This window comes from Limulus polyphemus, unplaced genomic scaffold (assembly GCF_000517525.1).
Source record: "Limulus polyphemus unplaced genomic scaffold, Limulus_polyphemus-2.1.2 Scaffold3071, whole genome shotgun sequence".
Lineage (NCBI taxonomy): Eukaryota > Metazoa > Arthropoda > Merostomata > Xiphosura > Limulidae > Limulus > Limulus polyphemus.
In genome coordinates, this window is record NW_013668681.1 from 60,796 (window position 1) to 81,781 (window position 20,986).

The window sequence follows — 20,986 nt, forward strand, 5'->3', positions numbered from 1 at the left end:
CTTTTACCAACAAATAGTGGGATTGACCGTCACATTATAATGCCCCCACGGCTGAAAGGGCAAGCATGTTTGTTGCGATGGGAATTCAAACCCTCGACCTGCAGATTGCGAGCCGAACGCCCTAACCTGGCCATGCCGGGCTAAACACAATAAGACCTTCACTAAACAGAGATTCCAGATTACAGGTGAGTAACCTGTGGCTACCATTGGTTGAATCTACAGGAAGTCTCTCCACCAATCAGAAATAGGAATAAACCAACCATAACACGCTCTCCACAATCCACCAGAATACTAGAAAGACTAACAACATAATACACACATTGACCCGGACCCGTTGAAATACTTTTTTTGAGATTTGCAGTCGAGATAGTAAGACGTGCCTTCAGCTATGCCTTTTTCCAGTCCTTCTGAATCTCCTCCTGTGACTTTGCTGGTATCTCCAGTCAACCTCGACGTATTACCCTATACCAAATCAGCACCTTCATCAACCATCATAAACCTAGAGTATTTGTCGATCCCACGAAGACAAGAATCCTACAACAAGGAGGAATTTTTTTCCAGCCCTCAAGCCATGCTGACTTAACATATCTTTGTAGTCCCTGGAATTTCTTTCCACATGTAACCTGCTCAACCCTAAAAGCAAAACTCACAGTTTTCCTCATAGGTGTCGACCTTATCATTACACCTGAAGAAATCCAACATTCCCTCAAACAATCAGCCAAAAAAAAGCTACATGCAGTTCACTGGATCTGCTCCCGACTAATTTCCTAATGATATTTAATATTCAAGCATTAAACATGAAAACTCACTAATTGGACTTTTTCAAATACTTTATATAATGGATCTATACACCATTCTATATCAGCAAGACAAAATCAAATTACTATTTTTTCATTGGTGCAAGACATGATAGTAATAATTTCTTTTTGGCAGTATTTTAACTTTCCTCTGCAAGTTATATGAAAGGGAGCTAGAACACTACAAACCCATGGTGGTGGAGACTTATGATCCAGTTAAAAATCAGTAAGAGATACTGCTTAGCAATGTAAATTCAATGAATCATTTGCCACATACTAAGAAAAGTTTTAGTTTAGTTTTCCCTGACAAGCACTAAAAAACAGAAGTTTTAAAGTTTCACATGAAATACATTATGTTCAAAAATCACTAATAATAGTTGGTCACAAGTGTTAACTTACCTAGGATGGATACACAATTGCAACGAAAATATTTTTTTTTTAAAGTACATACATAGAAATTGATGTCCTGCAATCATACTATGAAGTGAAACAAAAAACAACTACACGTTGGTATGTATATATGAATGTTATTTGAAAACCTACACCAAAATCAATTATGTTACACATATTGGAAAAAGCAATCCTATTATAACAGAATAAACCATCAATGAGATTAAACCTCAAACACAACATGCAACATGAAACTAGGACTCAAAATGTGGAAGCAACACTCCACATCTAAAACCACTGAAATAATGTGTATAAAGGAAACAGCTCTAAATGTAACGAGTAAAATAAAAAAACAGACCATTGGAAGTAATAAGCAAAATTTATTTTATGAAGATAATATGCCAGCCCCTACCCCTTATGCTCACATACCTGTATAAACATAATACAGCCTAAGATCACCATGTGAACATGTGCTACTAATCAGAGAAAGACAACTGGATTTTAACCTCGTAATTCCATTAGTTATTTTTATGTCTCTACCTAAATTGATTTTGAGTATCCTGTACTATTTATTTTTCTAATAAGCGGGATATATATTTTATAACTTCAGTTATTACTTTCTGATTATTCAATCTATGAATACAAACTTACATAAATACAAGTATGAAATATAGTTCATATGTAGCAAAAGTATTCCACACGTGGACACATATATTTTTTGTCCTTACAAGTAAAACACCTAAACCTTCTAAAACTATTCATATGGTCATGTGGTGCCAAATGTAGCTTTCCTTATATAAGCTTCATCAGTAATATCAAACATTGGAACAACATATATATATATATAACCTCCAGTTAGAGATGGTGAGAATTTCATATCGATCTACACTGAGTGGTCACAAGTAAATAGACACCTAATTTTTCGTCATTTAACTGATTTATGCTAACTAATTTGTATTCACAGAGCACTATATAAATGAAAATGGTCCACACAGTAATTGTCAGATTTTGTTAGAGGAAGGATAGTTGGTCAAGCAGATGGTGGAATTTGGGAATCCCACTTTCGAAAGTCAACAGAATCATCGTGCAGTTCAGGAAATACGGCAAGGAAACAACTGAACAGCGTCCGGGTCGTCCTGGTCCATTGGAGAGGACAAAAAGGGCTGTCAAGAGGAGCACCGAAATGGATCTCAGATTAATGACTGCAGAAGTGGCCAAAGTTGGTGGGATGAGCCCGAAATCTGTTCAACGGATTCTCCACAGATTGGGTTATCGTTGCAGAGCAGCTAGACGGAAGCCCTTATTAAGACCTGCCAACATAGTCAGACGAAAAAAGTGATATGATGAAGCCTTTGGACTTTTGGAAAACCGTATTGTTCTCAGACGAATCAAGATTCGCTCAATTTTCGGACAGTGAAAGGATATGGGTCTGGAGAATGCCTCACCAAGAGTTTTGGCTTAACAGATTGCAGCCAACTGTGAAGCATGGTGGTTTGGGGAGCTGTTTGGGTTGGTGGGAGATCGAGCTTAGTGGAGTGCATTGGCAATATAAATTTTGCGAAATACGTCGAAATACTGGAGAAAGGACTCTTGCCACTTTATTCCTCGGATTTTGTGGACAAGAAAAAAACGTTGTTCCAGGAAGATGGAGCATCGTGTCACACTGCTAGAAACACATAATATGGCAGGAAGAAAATGGTATCCAACAGTTGCCCTGGCCGAGCCAATCTCCTGACATGAACCCCCATTGAAAACCTCTGGGCCATACTCAACCAGCAAGTCAAAAAACAACCAAAAAAAACCAACTTCGAAGAGCGATCTACTCCAAGTTTTGAAGCAAGGGTGGGCGAAAATTCCACAATCTTAAATTGACGAGATGATTCTCACGATACCCCAAAGGAACAACAAACATCACAAAGCGAAAGGAAGATCTACTAGATATTAATTAAATTATAAATATATCAATTCATGTGAATATGACTGAAAAAATTTCATTTTTTCTGAAAAGGTGGTGTCTATTTACTTGTGACCACGCTATGTATATGGATTAACAAACGAGAAGAAATTTCTCAAACATAGCATACTGATACCAATCTTCAATTTAATATATTTAACTCTTAAAAAAACGATTTTCACTTTTGGAATCATCTTCTTTTAACATATTTACAGTTTGCTTGTCTTGAAAAAAGTTCTCTTTGAAAAAGGTTGCAAATCTTAAAATTATGAATATTGCTACATGAAGTTTTAACAAACAATATACATTAATATTACACACATATTAACCACTGTAAATATTATTAATTCAGAAACTTTCATTCAATTGTTTCTCCAGTTATTAAATAACTTAGTACAAACTCCACCTGCCTAAGCCTCCTTACTAAAGTTAGTGAACTTTATAAAAACCTTGTTTTCCAGAACTTCCATCTAATGTTATTAAACACAAAAGTACAATACAACAAAGATATATAAAAAAGATAGAACATCATATATTTGAATTTGATTCTTTAACCATTGCAAGCTCACAGTTTTCCTAACAAATATGAATTATGATAACAATACAAATTTATTTCCTGTAAAATCTTTAGCTTCACAAACACATGTCAGTTAACATTAGTTTATCTTAAATGTTCCAAACATGATAAAATGCTTTTTTATGCACTAACATTTTTAAGTAAAACAACTTAATATTTTATCTTGCCACTCATAATATACACCCATTTGTTTTCAAAGTCATTTAGAGTACCTATATTAAACATTTATTAAACATGTAAAGAAATGAACAAACATTTTCATTCCTCTCTTTTTTCTGTTCTATTTTTTCATTATTATTATTTAATGATGATGTCCAACAGAAAAGAACATAGGAAGAAGAGCACCAACTACTAATGCTACTGTTTCCATTTTATGAAATCTTTTATGTTCAGCATATGTAGGGTCTGAGCCAAGAGAATGGTTATGGGACTGGCTGACCACTTCTGGCAAAACGTGGACTGTAGCAACATAAAGAAATGTTCCTGCACTGAATAACATAGCAGTCCCAGTTGCACTGTTTGTTGACAAAACTTCTTTAGTCGACTGAAAGACAGAACATTCATAAATCAAAACATTTTAATTACCGCTGTACAAACATATGCAAATAATAAATCTTTATTACATATTAAAAACAAAAATTACAACTTACAGCAATAGATTACTCTCACTAGCAATGTGTATATTTGTGCATTTTTGCATTTGTTGGGAATTTTTTGGTACAAAGCACTTTGGCTATCTGTGCTAAACAGTTGCTATAAATATTGAAAAAAAGGAAATAAATGAATGTAAAATATCACAAAAAGTAGAATAAGTAAATAAAATAACACATTAAAAAGTCCACCGTGTTTCTTATAAGAAGGTTAAAAAATCAAATAGAATTTAAAACCTCAATGGCCTGTAACACGAAAAACATGATCACTATCACCAGTGACACTGTCCATCATCAAGGGTAAACCCTAGGATAAAACATGTCTAAAATGGTGCCTCTGTTGCAGCCATAGCAATGGCACAAAGGCCACACACTAGTGCATCTATCTCCTCTAGAAGAAAACTACGAGTCAGGAAACTGTGACCAATGCAAAGCCTAGACAAGACAACTACCTCCCTTTGGTCCTTATGAAAACTAGAAAACCAGACAATAACAGTAAGCTTTATCTGGAAATGCTTGTTATTACGTTGCTCACTCCAAATTGGTAACAGGTCTGTAGTCTACATGAGGGACAGCCAGGAATCCGCAAAAACTTAAAACATACAGATGATAGAGAAGTTGGCCAGTCATTTATGAATATCCAAAAGAACTGGGTGAGAACACACATTAAGTCATTCCAACTGGCACGAAAGTCAGGCCTTGGTGACAGGTCTGTAGTCTACATAAGGGACAGGCAGGGCTGTGACAATGCCAGAGCAAACAGATGTGGCTATGATGTGAGAAAGCTCATTCCCATGGATACCAACATGACCAAGAATCCACATAAACTGAAAATATACAGATGACAAAAAGAAGTTGGCCAGTCATTTATGAATATCCAAAAGAACTGGGTGAGAATACACATTAAGTCAGTCCAAGGTCATCAAAACCTAAGTATGACAGTATATATAATATAATTAGGGAACTGCTTAGCTTCAACATGATCCAAGGCAAGTGAAATTGCATACAACTCAACAGTGAACATAGAAGTGTAGAGGGGATCCTGTGAGCAACCACAGAACCACAGCAAACCATGTCAGAGCCCATAGAGTAGCCAAATTTCACACCATCCACAAAATGGTTTGAAGATGGTTTGAAAGATATTTGCCAAAGAGAAGCCAGTACATCCAGTCGGGAATAACTGATCTCTCCAAATGACTCAAAGAAAGGCCTTAAAGTGTGGATGATAACAAGTCATGGCAGGAAGGATAGATCATCAGACTCTTGAATATCATCCAATGACAAACAAATGCAGTCAACTGCACCTGGATACAAGGGACAAATGTGGGAATGGCAGATTGCCTTCTGCCAAAAAGCACAGCTTATGAGGCATGAAGACTCAATGCCAGGTGGTATACTGTAGTAAGGAGTGGAAATTTGCAGCACATTGCTAAGAAAGTTCCAAGCATCTGAGGTGAAGTGGAGAACTCTGGATCAGAGAAGAGTGGAAAGTCCCAATGCAGAGCCAAAGCCTATGATGATGTACAGGGTCCAACACTTTCAAGGCAGTCTCGCTTGCTGAACCATAGACCATAGATATATAGTCCAGCTTTGATTGAATGACGACATGATAGAGCTTCAGTATGGAACATTTATCTGCTCTCCAAAAATTGGAAGAGAGTATACAGAGTTGTTTAAGGTGTGGAATAACTGTCAGCTTATGGTCAAAGAGAAGTATTAAGAACTTTGCTTCAGCCACTACTAGAAGAACAGCACTACCCAGGCAAAGATCCAGATAAGGGTTTATTCTCTGCTAGTGTCAAAAATACATCGACGTAGAGGCTGTAACAGTAGGATGAAGTTGTGCTGTGTTAGCAATGATTTTAATAGTAAAAAATGTGACATTCAAAACACATCTCTGAGGGACTCCAAATTCCTGTGTGAAGGACTGGGATAATTTCGAAACCCATACAGACTTGGAAATGCCTGTCGAGTAAAACGTTACAAATAAAAATGGGTAAATGGCCACATAACACATAGGAATGGAGATCCTTTAAAATTCCCAACCTCCACATAGTGTCGTAAGCCCTCTTAGATCAAAGAATATCAATATAAAATGCTCCCTTTTGAGGAAGGCTTCTGATTTTGAGGTTTCAAGAAAAACCAGGTTGTTCACAGTGGAGTACTGTCTGTGGAAACTACACTGGTGAAAGAAAGAAGGCTTTTTGATTCAAGTAACCAAACAAGATAAGCATTAACCATCCTCTACCAAACGTTGTAGAAACAGCTAGTCAAAGCAATAAGGTGATAAATAAAAGGAATCTTGGGAACTTCCCTGTGTTTAGGAAAAGAGATGACAATAGCTTTATGCCAAACATCTGAAAAATCCTCCTTATGCCAAATCAGGGTAAAAACAACCAGATAAAGAGCAAGAAAAGCAGGAGAAAGGTTGCTCAGCATCTCATAATGTATATCATTGGGTCCAACAATTGAATTGCTGAATTGATGAAGAGCAATCTTTGGTTTCACAAGTGTGACAGGTCGATTATAGCCATATGAACTATCTGCTCAAAAAAACATTGATGATCATTTAGTCCATAACTTGATGGCCAAGAAAATAGAAAATGTTGAAGTTCTGAAATGGTTAGAAAAGCACTCCCCAAGGATGTCAGCAGTATCCTGTAAATCAGCAACTTCCTGGCTATTGGATAACAAGATCAAATGATGATGGGAGGTAAACTTCCCACAAACCTTTTGAATCTCATCTTAAACAACCTTGAAACTGGTGGTTGAAGAAATACTGGAAGTAAACTTAGCTCAAGATTCCTTCTGGCTTTGAAGTCTGACCTGCTGGGCATGGGCACAAACCTACTGAAAGTCTATTAAGTTCTGAACAGTGGGATGTCTGCAGAGGACATCCCAGATCCATTTTTGAGCCTTTAATTCCCATTAGCAGTCAGGATTCCACCATGGGCAAGGATACCTTTGCAAATGTGTCAAGGTCTTAGTGATTGTATGAACAGTAGCCCGGATGATACAGTCAGTTACTGCCTTTACACTCTTTAACGGAGGAGAGATTAATGACATCAGGATCTTGTTCTAAGAGAGTGGAAAAGGAGAGCCAGTCAGTCTGCTCCTGCTTCCACCACTACACGAGTTGGGTCGCATCAACCCCAGCCCAATCTCCCTCAGAATGATGGAAAAATGATCAATGCTCCAAGGGTCAATGTCCATCCTTCAGGAAAAACAGGGAACAAAGAGACAGGTCAACAGCAGTAAAAAGCTGATTAGGTGTGTGAAAATATGTATTTCAACCAGTATTGAAGAATAAAAGATTGTGATCTGAGAGCATATGCTTCACAGAATGACTTCTCTCATCAATATCACCACACTAGAAAAGATTATGTCAATTAAAGTCTACCTAAGATGAAGTGAAATGGCAACTGTTCAATAAGATCATCAAGGTCTGTTTGATCATAAACTTCCCCTGGTGACAAGTAAAGAGAAAAAGTTTTACTTGTACAACCCATAGAAACACAAATGGCAACAACCTCTGGTGCCATAATGAGTAATAAAGACATGGTGGATACATGTTGGTCAACCAGCAGTGCTACAACCACATGAACTCATCCATCACACAACATGGCTTACTTCTACAAGGAAACTTACCAAAAGGTGAGAATATTAGCAAGTTTTAGAAATGCTTCCTGTAAGGACAGACAAACAGGATGATAGGAATCAATTAAGGCTTTAATGTCATGTAAATTAGAATGGAAAGCTTGACAGTTCCACTGTATCAAAGTAGCCAGTATTATTTAGAAGGAGTAGGAGAACCAGGTGGAGTTTTTTTTGTTTTTTTTTTATGGAAAGAGGTCTATGGATCTTCACAGATCCTACCCTGGGTCAATGGGGCATGGCCTTGTCAACTTGTGAATCCACAGTGGGCAGAATACTTTTAACATGTTGAAAGAAAGGCTCTGACAAAGGAACAGAAAAACCTGTTTGCGCTCCCACTGTGGCAGTGCAGAAACATACGTCAAGTTGGAACAAGAAACAACAGTTTCTATGCCTTGGGATAAGAAATGCAGTTAACAGTCCTTAAATGCTGTTCCTCTTTCTCTTCCATCCATTATGAGCAAGAAGAAAAGTTGGAGGGGTGGGAGTCACTTCAGTTAAAACAATGTAGGTCCAACTAACACTCATAGCTATCACGGCTTTTGCCACAATTACGAGCATACATCAAAGTACCACAACAAGATGGTTTAGAGTGCCCATACTGCTGAAACTAGAAACATCTGAGAGGGTTAGGAACATAGGGCCGTATCTAACAGTTCAGTTAACATGTCCTCACAATGGCAAGTGAAAGTGGTGATATAAACTTCAAAATAGGAATACAGATAGTCTGCATTTTTCCATCTTTATGATTACACAATTGAAAATCCTTAGATAGTGAAACCAATGAGAATTTCTCACCCATGGATGGTAAGCAAGTCTTTTTCAATGATCACTCCTTCGAGGAATTAAAAAAAAATTGGGGAGTAACCTCAATAGGAATATCCCTAACAAACTTTGATTTCCAAAGGAGGTTGATATGTTGTGGCATAGATGTCACTTCTTGACTGACTTAGGAGAGCCAGCATGCCTCTCTAATCATTTCTGAATGAAAATAGGAGACATTTACCCTATAGATTTATCAGACAAAGAACAAAGTACCAAAATATGCAGTACAGGAACAGATGGAGATGATAACTGTGGAACATAGACTTTCATATGTAGATGTTTTTTAACTTTATTTTAATTTTTCATAAGAAAAGAAAAAGTTTCAGTACCTACTGATCACACTTAGCGTGGAGTCATACAAAGGGTTGCACTACACTGTCAAACTAGGATAGTGCAGCTATGCAAGGGTTTTATGGGGACTCTACCAAAACACCAGCATCGGACACAATACCCTCAACACTCATGAGAATGTCCAACACTGGTAGTCAGTTGACCCTAGTTCCACAGGACCAGCCAACTGATGCTGGGGGGGGGGCACCCCAAGGCCACTCATCTACTGGACTCAAGGCTAAAGAGGTGCATTGTAGTGCCCCAACACCACCTACCCAACCACCAGTTTGCCACAGGAGGTAAACTGTACTAACAAAACCTTCCCTGGGAGGTTCCCGTGTCATATATGTACAGGAACACACATGAAGAGACAAGTGGAGATATACCTATGTAAAATGCTGTACAGCTTTTGTAGGTATCAAGTATGACAAGTGGAAATATAGATATGTAAAATGCTGTACAGCTTTTGTAGGTATCAAGTATGACAAGTGGAAATATAGATATATAAAATGCTGTAGAGTTTTTGTAGGTATCAAGTATGACAAGTGGAAATATAGATATGTAAAATGCTGCACAGCTTTTGTAGGTATCAAGTATGACAAGTGGAAATATAGATATGTAAAATGCTGTAAAAAATTTATAGAAATCCTATATATTTCTGGAGATTCTAGCAAATAAAAATATCTGAGAAAGCTAATGATGATTGGTTTAATTAGTTTTCAAATTACTCTATACTTGAATTTGTTCTCTAGTTTCTAAGTTACAAAGCCTAAAAGCAACAAGGTAAATCTGATTTCTCACTATATAGTTTTATTTAGCAGATACCAGGAAGAAATATGATTATATAGATATGACAGTTTTCATGACTGTGACTAGTCAATTTACAAAAACCACAGTGATGCATATTTTACCATGCTTCAATTCTTTATATAACAATACAAAATAAATACTGCATGATAACATTTTTACTTGAATATACATTTACTTTACATTGTTGTAAATGTTGACATCATACTATAATTTATGAATAAAAAGCATATAAATTTAATTATTTTATTACTTAACATTACTCCTACATATTAAACCAAACTACTACTCATATTTTGAAATGGTGTATATACTTTACATTGAATATAATACTTTTAACACTAATTTTAACAAATATTATAGTAAACTAATACTGAAAAAACATTTCATTGCTAATAAAATGCCTTCTTTGAAAGTTTCAGTAAAACTCCTCACAGATTTTACAACTTTTATCAGAACAGGATTGTTGGATTAATTGTAAATAATGCTAGTAATATAAGGCATTTTAACTCATTACTACAAAAAAGGGTCAATCTGTCAATGTTTAGCTATTTATTTCAGAGAAATAGGTTAAGATTAGGTTATGACTTAATACACGCCAAAGATAATCTCTCATCTCTTAATCCAAGAACACCATATAATATGAAGCAATATCAAAACTGTATGAAGTAACTTAAAATTTCATATTTTTTAACTTACTTGGCTGATACCAAAATATGTAATCACAGACAGCAATGGAGCAGCAAGAGCAAATATAAGGAGATGTTTTTTAATTCTGCTTCTGTCCAACCCTTCATGTAAGAGAAAAGTTACAAGTCCAAATGCTGCTGGTGCCTATGGAAAATAGAACAACATTCTGCTACAATGCATGAAAAACATCAAAAAGTTGAAATAACATGAGCTAACAAAAACTTCTATTTTGTACGCAAATAGGAAGAAACCTCAAATGATTCTTAATTGAATATCTTTGAAGTTATAAACATTCTAAGGGATTTTGATACTTGTATTTTTTTGAAGGAGAAAATCTAGAGCATTTGTGTTGTTTGTTTTTTTTGGGGGGGGGGGATTTTAGAGCAAGCTTTTAGAACTTGTGTTTTTTTGAGTGAAGAAATCTAAAGCAGTTAGACCAGTCCTGGCTCATTTATTCTAATGTGTCTAATACATTGTATTGCAATTTAAACTTTATTCCAACATTTGAATCTTTTCAGCACAAGTCTTACATATATCTCAGGTTATGAAATACAACATTCTACAGAGAGTTGAGTATGCAATATTAAAATGATTTTGAAAGTGCAAATTAGAAAGCAATGGGCCAACAAAGTTGTGTGGAACAGAAAGTATAAGAACTACATTCTGACATTTCACAGATAGTATGATGCCAACTGAAAATGCATCACTTTTGGAAAATGACATATAACAACCCTTTTTGAAGAAGAATATTCATACACTCAGATCATAATAACTTGTTCAGATTAGGTATTTGAGATTTTTACTTGTACCTAGTGACATTGATAAACAAAGGAATATGCATCAATTGAGGGTACCACAACCATCCAGAAAGACACCTGCAACAAATCATACTCCAGCTGTGGTAAGCAGAGTGTGTCATTCTTGTAACAGGTGAGAATATACAAATATGCATGTCAGTGGTAAAAGCCACCCCCATGCTCCAGGCAACAATATACAACATAATCAAGAAAGATCTCAGTCTTGAAAAGCAACAATCTTTAAATGTACACAAGTTGTCTACATGAAATCTCTAAGAAAGGATTTAAGTTAGGCTGTTAGGGTTTTATGGTGCAAAGCACCAAGACTATCTGTAACAAACAGTCTAGTAATGAGGGTGAAAAAACTTAAAAAATTAAAAAAGAATTTTAAAATAAAAAACTGTAGAAAAAATAAGATAGATCAAAATGTGCCAAGTTTTGGCTTGAAAGAAGGTTTAAAAATTGAATAGAATTAAAATGGCTGATGGCCCACAAAAACAAAACAAAAATACAACCAATCTAGACAGTGTTGCCACTGCCCATCATCAGGGATAAACCCTCAGAAAAACCACATCTAAAATAGTGCCACTGCTCACTCCAGAAAAGAAAGACTAAATGTAGAACACTGTATGGATGGTACATATCTAGAAAAATGTCACTATGTGGTGACACTCGACAAAGTGTATGTATACCTTTATAACTGTAACAAGTCTTTAGCCATTTTCCAACAACCAACTATTGGGTGAAAAAAATTCCAACAGTGGTACACAGTATATTGCAGAACATTTGCAAAGGGATTCATGATCATCATTGGATACTGCACCATGAACATGAAAGGGACCAGGAGATTGTATACAAAGATAAAGATGAACTCTGCTTTCTTAACATACCAATGTTTTGTGGCATTTGTACCAAACAGAAATATTGGCTTTGTAAGGAAATGAGGCCAGAAAGGTAGAGGTTCCCCAAGACAAGGCTTTCATTTATACCTCCTAATTGACTTTCACATACCTTAAACAGCTGAAGAATAAAACAGCTCTTTATTGCTATTCCATATCAAGACATAACAGATGTAGTACCTATTAATTTCTGTGTAATTGGAATGTTGAAGCACATGTCAAGAAACAGTCATTCTTGTACACTAGATAGGTTGTGGAAAGCATGTGGGAAGGAATGGTGTACTTTAGACACTCCAGCTTTACTATGGACCTTTTGCAATGGTAACTTTGCTGCAGAGTTATTGGTAAAATGTAAGTCATCAGAAGAAGCATGACCACATGTGGCAACATGAACTGTGATGACATAGTGAGGCTCCAGAATCATTTTAATAGAGCATACTCAACCTCTGCACTTGTTAAAATTAATATTGAATTCATAATAAACAGACCTTACCTTTATCTATATACAAATCAGAATATAAACACTTGTAATGCATACATACCTGAAGAATAAGTATTATACAAAATATCAGTATATGTTTTGTGAAATACCAAATGTAGAAATAACCTTTCACATAGTTATCTCACACAACAGAAACTAGTACATTTAAATAGGTCAATTCTTAAAACTTAAAAATGACACAATAAATACATCTTTTAACAACTCACAACAAAGCTATAAGTTTTTCTGACACAGTATGAGCTATTTTATAATCAAATGTCATTATTTAATTTTCTGTAATTTACAATACATTTATATCTTTATTACTATGACACCATTCACTTTTTTTAATAATTAACTTCTCACGAGTCATTCTTTCAGAGAATTTCCTACTTGCATGTTTGAACATGTCCCTGCTATACCACTAATTGAAATGAACTGTTCTGATTGGAATGAAGATATAAACTGTTTAGGGGGAAGTAAGTTTGTGGTTTATTTGAATCACTGTGCTGTTGTGAAACAAATATCTTTTTAATAAATAGGCCTAAGTATATATTAACCCACTGACTACTGATTCACCATATAATATAAGGTATAAGTATTGAAAAATTCTGAGCGAGTTTAGAGCAGTTGCAGTCAATGGGTTAAAGATGTGATTTACTTAAACAAGTGCTTTTAAAATAAGCTTACACTCAGGAACTGTTAGTGTTTCAGATATTCATATATATTTTAAGGATTTCCCTACTACAGAGACCAGCCCCTCATGTATATAGCCTGACTTTATTATTAAGCTTAGTAGAGATCCATAACAGCATTTCCAAAAGCAAAAGCTCACAGCTTGCCTAGATTTTTGGTAATAAAAAAATCCCACATTCATGAGTACCAGATTTGTGCTTTTTATTTAAGTACTAAACTAAAATATTTCATATTTCAATACAAACAATATTTGATACGTCAAGCTTACTAACTCAATACATAATATAGCTAGTATAAACAAATCTAAATAACATATCTAAAATTATTAAAATAGTTTTAAATAAAGTGAAATGCATTTGTATGAACTGCTAAACTCCAATTTTGATTAACTTAATCTTATGAGGTTTGTATTTCGAAATAGGTCATAGATATTACACACATTTTGTATGTAGGCATCTTAATCACCTGTATTTCAGAGTAAAAAATTATAACAATAATCAAAGTGCATCACATTCCAAATAAACCTTACCTTTCACAGAATCACATTCACTTTTAAAAACTGTGAAAAGTACACATTAACATTGTAAATGTCAGTAAAAACTGCAATCTAACCTTGTGCAGCATAATTGCTATAAAAACAATCATTTCTATATCTGTGTGTGAAGTAGTGACTGCTGCTCCAAGAGCTATTCCATCAGCTACAATGAAATAAAATACTATTTATTACCAAACACAACAAATGTTTGAGTGGAAAACGTTAAATCTGTATCAGTATTATTTTTAACTGGGCATCAACTTGATTGGTATTCTACGCACACACACACACACACACACACATATCCAGAGTTTAAATAACTGTAATTATCCACATACTTGCTAAGTCTTACATTGTACTTCTCATTCTTGTTGATACACAAGAACAACAAACTACTCTTAATCTATTCAATATCAAGAAAAAGTTTTATTGATAAACAAGTACAAACGTGTTGGCAAATGTAGCTGACTGAAAAAACATGTACTGTAACCCAGAATATAAACACTGCAGAGTTACCAAGTGCAAGAACTAAGAGTCAGTAGAGGTCCTATTCATACCATATTTTTACACCATATATTAATGGAACTTTGAAGAAAGTTAACATTTTCCTAAATTGAAAACGTATTTTCGATAGATACTTACCTCTCCTCACAAAAAAGCTTTCTTGACTTGTACTGACCTCTATTGGAACAACTTTTCGCTCGCCACTAGTCTTGTTACTCCCACTTATTACTGCATAATAACATGCAAATGATCATGCAGCAACCCTCCACCAACAGGAATCTAATCATGTACATGTTAATCACTTCAAGACTGGTCAGAACTAACCAAACCAATTCACACCAGTGGGGATGACAGGTGGAAAATGTGAGAGGAGATACTTTCTTTTGGAAATACATTTTCAGTTTAAGAAAATGTTAACTTCTGAGAGTATACCTTATCTCTTTTCATAAAAAAGCCTTTCAAGTCAAAAATGGGTACTGGCATCCCAGAGGGGCTCCCGTACCAAGAACCCATCTCCACATGTGAACAACTATGAACAGACATCTGGCAGATGATAGGAAGGAGGAGAGCCCAGGTAGGTGTTCACTTCCTTTCCAAAACTTGGCAGCCTAAGGAATTTATCATCCAGTCCATGGTAGTGGGAGAGTACCAGCCAAACACACGTAAAGACTTATGTAACTAACACCTGATCCTTGGCAACCGACACAGGGATAAATTTTGTTAAATTTTCATTTGTATATATGGTAAAGTGCTACATCCAACACCTGGCAGCAAATGGAATTGTACATCAGGTCTGCAGTGGGAAGTGCATCATGCCATTGACACCCACAGAATGCCATCACCCTAATCTCAAACTGAGTGGTATTGTGCACACTCAGGAGGACAGGCCTCCTTGGTCCACCACCCCAGTGGCTAAAAACTGGTAAGTGGCAAGTACTTCCATACTTCACTAAAAGAAGGAGGGAAATAATGTGTTGGAGAGTCCAGATGACCGCAGCACTGGACGTAGTGCAATGGGTGACCATGATACCCTATATCAAAAAGCAGAGTAATCATGTTGTTGGCATGCATCATCCAACACCTGGCAGTATCTGGAATTGTACATCAGGTCCGCAATAGAATGAGCATCAAATGCCATGGATCATCAGAGATGGGCAGCAATCCCAAGTTACTCATGTTAGTTCATGAATGTAAGGCCCAGGACGAACACATTTATGAAGCAAAATACCATGAGATACACCTACAAGCAGTACAGCAGAACACTCCATACTAATGATGGGCAGAAAATGACCTTGTGATATGTTATTTTGTTTCTTTTTCTACATTGTATATTGATGCATAGAGGACATATTGGATGAAGTCAATCAACCAAAACCTGGCGGCAGGTGAAATGGTACATCAGGTCCACAGTAGGAAGAGTCTCAATGTCACAGTTATCTAGCATATTAACAGGTCGTACAGTGCAGATTTAAGACTAAGTATACCTGGTCAGGTAACACTTGCCACAGAGTGCAATACAAATATGCAATAAAGGCCTTAACAGAGAAAAGGAAAAATGAATAGAGTACTTACCACCACAGATAAACAGTTACAGCACTGATGATGTCCCCCAAGGAAAAATGGAAATATGTAGCCAGGGACATAGTAAGGTGACACATCTAATGGGATTAAAACATGAAAAAGCTGCAATTATCAGGAGAAGGGAATAAAATGCCAAATGCATGAACTGGCAAATTCAACTCAAAAGGGTGATGGGAAAAAGCCACAGGAGAGGTGAGGATTTCACAGAAGAAACAAATCGACTTGGGAACCATGGAAGAGAGCAGTGTGTGTCCTATACCCTCAGAAAGCATGGATCTGACAAAGGAGGTGGTGGGATTGAAATATTTTAGAAGGGAAGGGGTGGAGTATAGGAAACGGGAAATAAGAACAGAACATACCTGAATAACAAATCCACCAAAGGGGAAGAAGGTCTGGGCAAGTCCCGCAAAAAAGACATGTGACTAAGAGGCATAATCAGGAGATGGGGAAAAAGACTGTTCAAATCCAATACTAAAAGATCACTGAAAACCTTGTTAGGACAAGCATCGGTGTATTCAGATTATTGCAAGAAAGTGGTCAACTCCCGACAGACCAGAACCGTCACTTCCCGGGTCAAAAATCATGATGTCGACCCATTAAACATGGTCAGGAATGAGTAAGAGCAGTAAGAGCAGTCGTAGTCATGACCAGTAAAATTGTGAGAGCATAACTCCCAAAATTGAAAGAAAAGAGAAAATAAAATAAATCGTAACTCTCCAAGAAACAGAACAAAATGTAAATAAAAACAATTAACTAAAGGAAAAAATTCACAAAAGTAAAAACATGTGGATAAGTTAATTAAACCATGAGCAAAAAACACGTCAAATCAGTAGGATTGCTAATCGAGATGTGATTACCATCTACAGGATTAGAGAGGGCGCTAGTGAGAAAAGAGGTAGTGTTGCACTCCTACTTGTGGATGGTTGCTGCATGAGTATTAGCATGTTAGTATGCAGTAACAAGTGGGAGTAACAAGGCTAGTGACGGAAAAAATCTGCACCAACAGAGGGCAGTACAAGTTGAGAAAGCTTTTTGTGAGAACAGGTAAGATATCATATTGGAACACTGATTAGATGTTAAATATAAACAGCTTGTTACTTGTACGAAATACTTCTGGTTTTAAATCATTCGAAACAGTTGTTTAAGTTTTTCAAAAATCAAGTATTAAATGCAAACTAATACTTACTTTCACAAGTTCTGGGAAGGTAATTGTAAATGTTTACACAAAATTATCAATAAGTTCTGTGGAGATGTTAAAGAGGATTATTTCATCTTTTTACAACTTAAAAGGATATTTCTCAGTAATGAATTACACATTTTTTTTAAGGAAGGACAGTAATAAATACAGATTTTGACATCAGTTAATAATAAACAAAAGGTTTCAAGCCTTCAAAATGCCATAAAAATCATTTAGAAATGCTTTCAATCTTCTACAATTTCAGAGACAGTCAGTTGTTACAACAATACAGATTTCTACATTCCACAAGTTCAGGAATGATAGCTTAACAAATGACTAACTACAGATTTTAGCTTCTTAAAATCTCCAGGAAAATCTATGCTAAGGAAAAAATCAATCAGTGAAGTATTATACCACCGAATATCTGTTATTAAAGGACAGTACCATGGAAGAACAAATAGTAAAGGGCTACATCATAGAATACCAGTTACTTGTAACAGAGGATTACACTATGGACAGTTCAAGGGTAGAGGATTATGCCATGGTAGATCATCTGGTAAATGACATAATTTTCATCTTTCACCCATTTAAGAACTATCAGTTAGTAAACATTTCACTTTTTATATTTTATACATTAATCTAGTTACAACATAACTTGCCATATATTATATGTAAAAAAAAACAACCAAATATACTTAACAAATATTGCAATAATTATTCTTTATAATCACAATGCAAATGAACATTAGCCCTTGAGTAAATGGTAATATGTAAGAGTTAGGTTTTATAACTTGTCAGACTATAAACTGTGCTACAATGACTTATCTCAGTACCTACAAAAGGAAACTTAAGATAACCTAAGTTCTGCTATACTTGTCAGAATATTGAGATAATTTTCTGCACTTAATAAGAGCTAAATGAAATTTAATCAAAACTTATAGATCTACAAGTAATACAACTAAGTTAGTTTCCTCTTGATGTCATGTTAGGCCTGCCTTGTGGTACAATAGTTCTCAGAAAACGTAGGATTTTTGTGGTATAATACTGTTTATATCAAATTATTTCCAGCTTTATGCATGTGGCAAAATAAACATGAAAGCAGAATATAACAAACATTTCAGTTTTTGTTAATCCTTGTTTTATTTATTAGATATTAGAAGATTTGAAATTTTATTAGTTTTCTTTTTTCATTGTTGTGTGTAGAATATACTACTGAAATATTGCCTATTAGCTTGCTCACTCAACTTACTAACATTTATAAATATTGTGAAAAAAAAAATTGAAGTGAAGAAAAATCCTTTAAAATAAAAAAAACTACTATGATGATTTTGTTCTACAACATGTACAGTCATGTATTACATACGCTCTGTACATCATATGCTCAAGTATTCAGTTACTACTATGCCTTATTCATGCATAAAACAGGCCTAATATGTTACCAAAGCATTAACTACCTGCTGCATGAACAACCAAACCAAGAGTTGCTGTTATCCCGTATCTATCATGCTTTGGTCCTCCTTCAGCATCTAAGAAAAAGTATAACAGATGTTATTTTTTTTAAATTAACCTTGTAGAAAATTGATGAGAAACAATTTGATAACAGTATGATTAACAGTCAGGTTATATAAATTTGTTATTTTTTGTAAATATTGAAAGAGAGACCATTTAGGAAATAATATCAGAAAGTTACTTAAAAATAACAATTTATAATGAGAGTAATTTAATGTTACACTAGGGTGTAGAGTTAGGTTTAAGCTATAAAAATAATAGTACCAAACACAAAGAGCACATCAATCCAAGATTCAAATAATATTTCACATATATAAATGCAACTTTAAAACAAGATGTTTTATAATGTCCGATTAGTAGTATTATAGCCTTAGCTGATAGAGTATTATATTAATTTTTGTAGCTCTCAATGATATAACTTACAATACATTTGTGGCATAATCATGTCTATTCAAAATCAGTCAATACAACAAAGTATGTTATTAACATTTCCTTGACAGAAGACTGGTGTTCATTGACATTAGAATAAGTTTAGGTCAGCTTAAAGGGAGATAAATTTCATAATGTACTGTAAATAATGAACTAATGACTGATAAACATTTGCTATTAACTGTTCTTACAATTAATTTGCTTTTATGATGTATAAAGCAAGTAGAGCTAAACACAGTCTCTTTTTTACTAAGAGGTAGACATTTGTGTGTTCAACAACACGAACAATATGAAATGCTAACAGACAAAATATTTGGATTTAAAACACTTAAAAAATATATTTTGAAAACTGTAAACTTCTAGGCTTACTTACTCGACTATGGTTACTGAAGTTCCACTTTATACATCAGGCATTAATCTTATTTTATATGCTGTAAAGCATTTTTTTCAAAAAATATAGCAAACTTGTCACTAAAATTCTTAGTGTCCATGCATATTTAAGTTTCAATGCTAGGAAATAGTTATTTTCTCTTTTTCTGAAATCTATGCTTAATTTAGTAATTTCAAAATGTTCATGTATGGACTGTAACAAATATAAGTTTCATTTCAGTAATTACCAATAACTGGATTATACTATTAACATGTTACTATATTTATGAAAATGATTCAATCTAATTCAACCAAAATACATTTCATTGTAATAAGGGTTAAAAAAAGATACACAGCAGCAACTGAAGTATGATCCTTGAAGCTGTCACAGGACAGTTCCATTCAACAGGATTTCTTCAAAATTTAACTGTTTTAACAGTCTGCTGCTATTTTCTTTTTATTAAAGGATCTTAATTGCAATTCTGTTTGGTTACCTCCTTTGATGAAACTTATTTCACCAAATTTTAAAGAAATATATGTACTTTTGTTAAATCCTAGCAATTTTTTTTCCATACCACTTCTATTGCAATAATTCATATTCTAAACTTTTACCTAAATGTAGATATTTCAGGATAACTGACTTTGTACACAAATAGAATTTCTAAAGATAAGGGATTCAAGCCAGAGCAAGGTATAAATCCTTGTGATCTAAGAATATCACTAAGCACAATAGTGCTTAATATGTAGGGATGGGCTGGAAAAAAAATGGCCACAATATCAACTGGGACAAGGTTCAAATTCTTTACATTACCTCATTAACAGAAAACATTTTTATGAAATCAAACACTCATGAAACTATAATTCATGTTGACACCCACTTCCAAATGTGTACAATGAAATCCCACTGACCACATTGTTTTCAACATGCCATATTGTGGCTGTTTCTTCCTGTGTGAATAAGCAAGCTGGCACTTAGGTTCATTATTGGTAGGCCATTGAGAATGGTAAACATCAACTGATGAAATGTTGGACAGTTTTTAACACTTCTTTTAGCTGGTATATATCATTATAATACTAAAATGTTATGAACACTATATTAATATAAGATACTTTTTTGTTCAGTAGAAAATGACTTGGTATCTTTTTTAAAGGGAAAAGCCAATCATTTTTTCTCTTCATTAAAAAAGGGAGGTAATCTTTCAAAAGGTACCTTACTGCACTTTATCTAAGTGAAATATCAACTGAAATTATGCTATATACAATGCAAGCAATTCAAAAACAAAAAAACAGTCTGCTGATGTAATTACTGAGAGTCATTAGATTCTTGGGTGTATT

General features: G+C 34.8%; 1 protein-coding gene across 1 annotated transcript in view; it reads right to left on the reverse strand.

Annotated features, from left to right (window-relative positions):
* Positions 1–1,547: 1,547 nt before the first annotated feature.
* The window catches only part of LOC106468597 (zinc transporter ZIP9-A-like), a 26,231-nt gene continuing 6,792 nt past the window's right edge, over positions 1,548–20,986 (reverse strand). Inside the window, exons 4-7 of the mRNA XM_013929029.2 lie at positions 18,799–18,870; positions 14,160–14,245; positions 10,684–10,818; positions 1,548–4,262 (exon numbers count right to left, since the gene is read on the reverse strand). Of these exons, the coding sequence (XP_013784483.1) occupies positions 4,020–4,262; positions 10,684–10,818; positions 14,160–14,245; positions 18,799–18,870 (536 nt within the window). The 3' untranslated portion in view covers positions 1,548–4,019. The remainder of the gene's footprint in view (positions 4,263–10,683; positions 10,819–14,159; positions 14,246–18,798; positions 18,871–20,986) is intronic.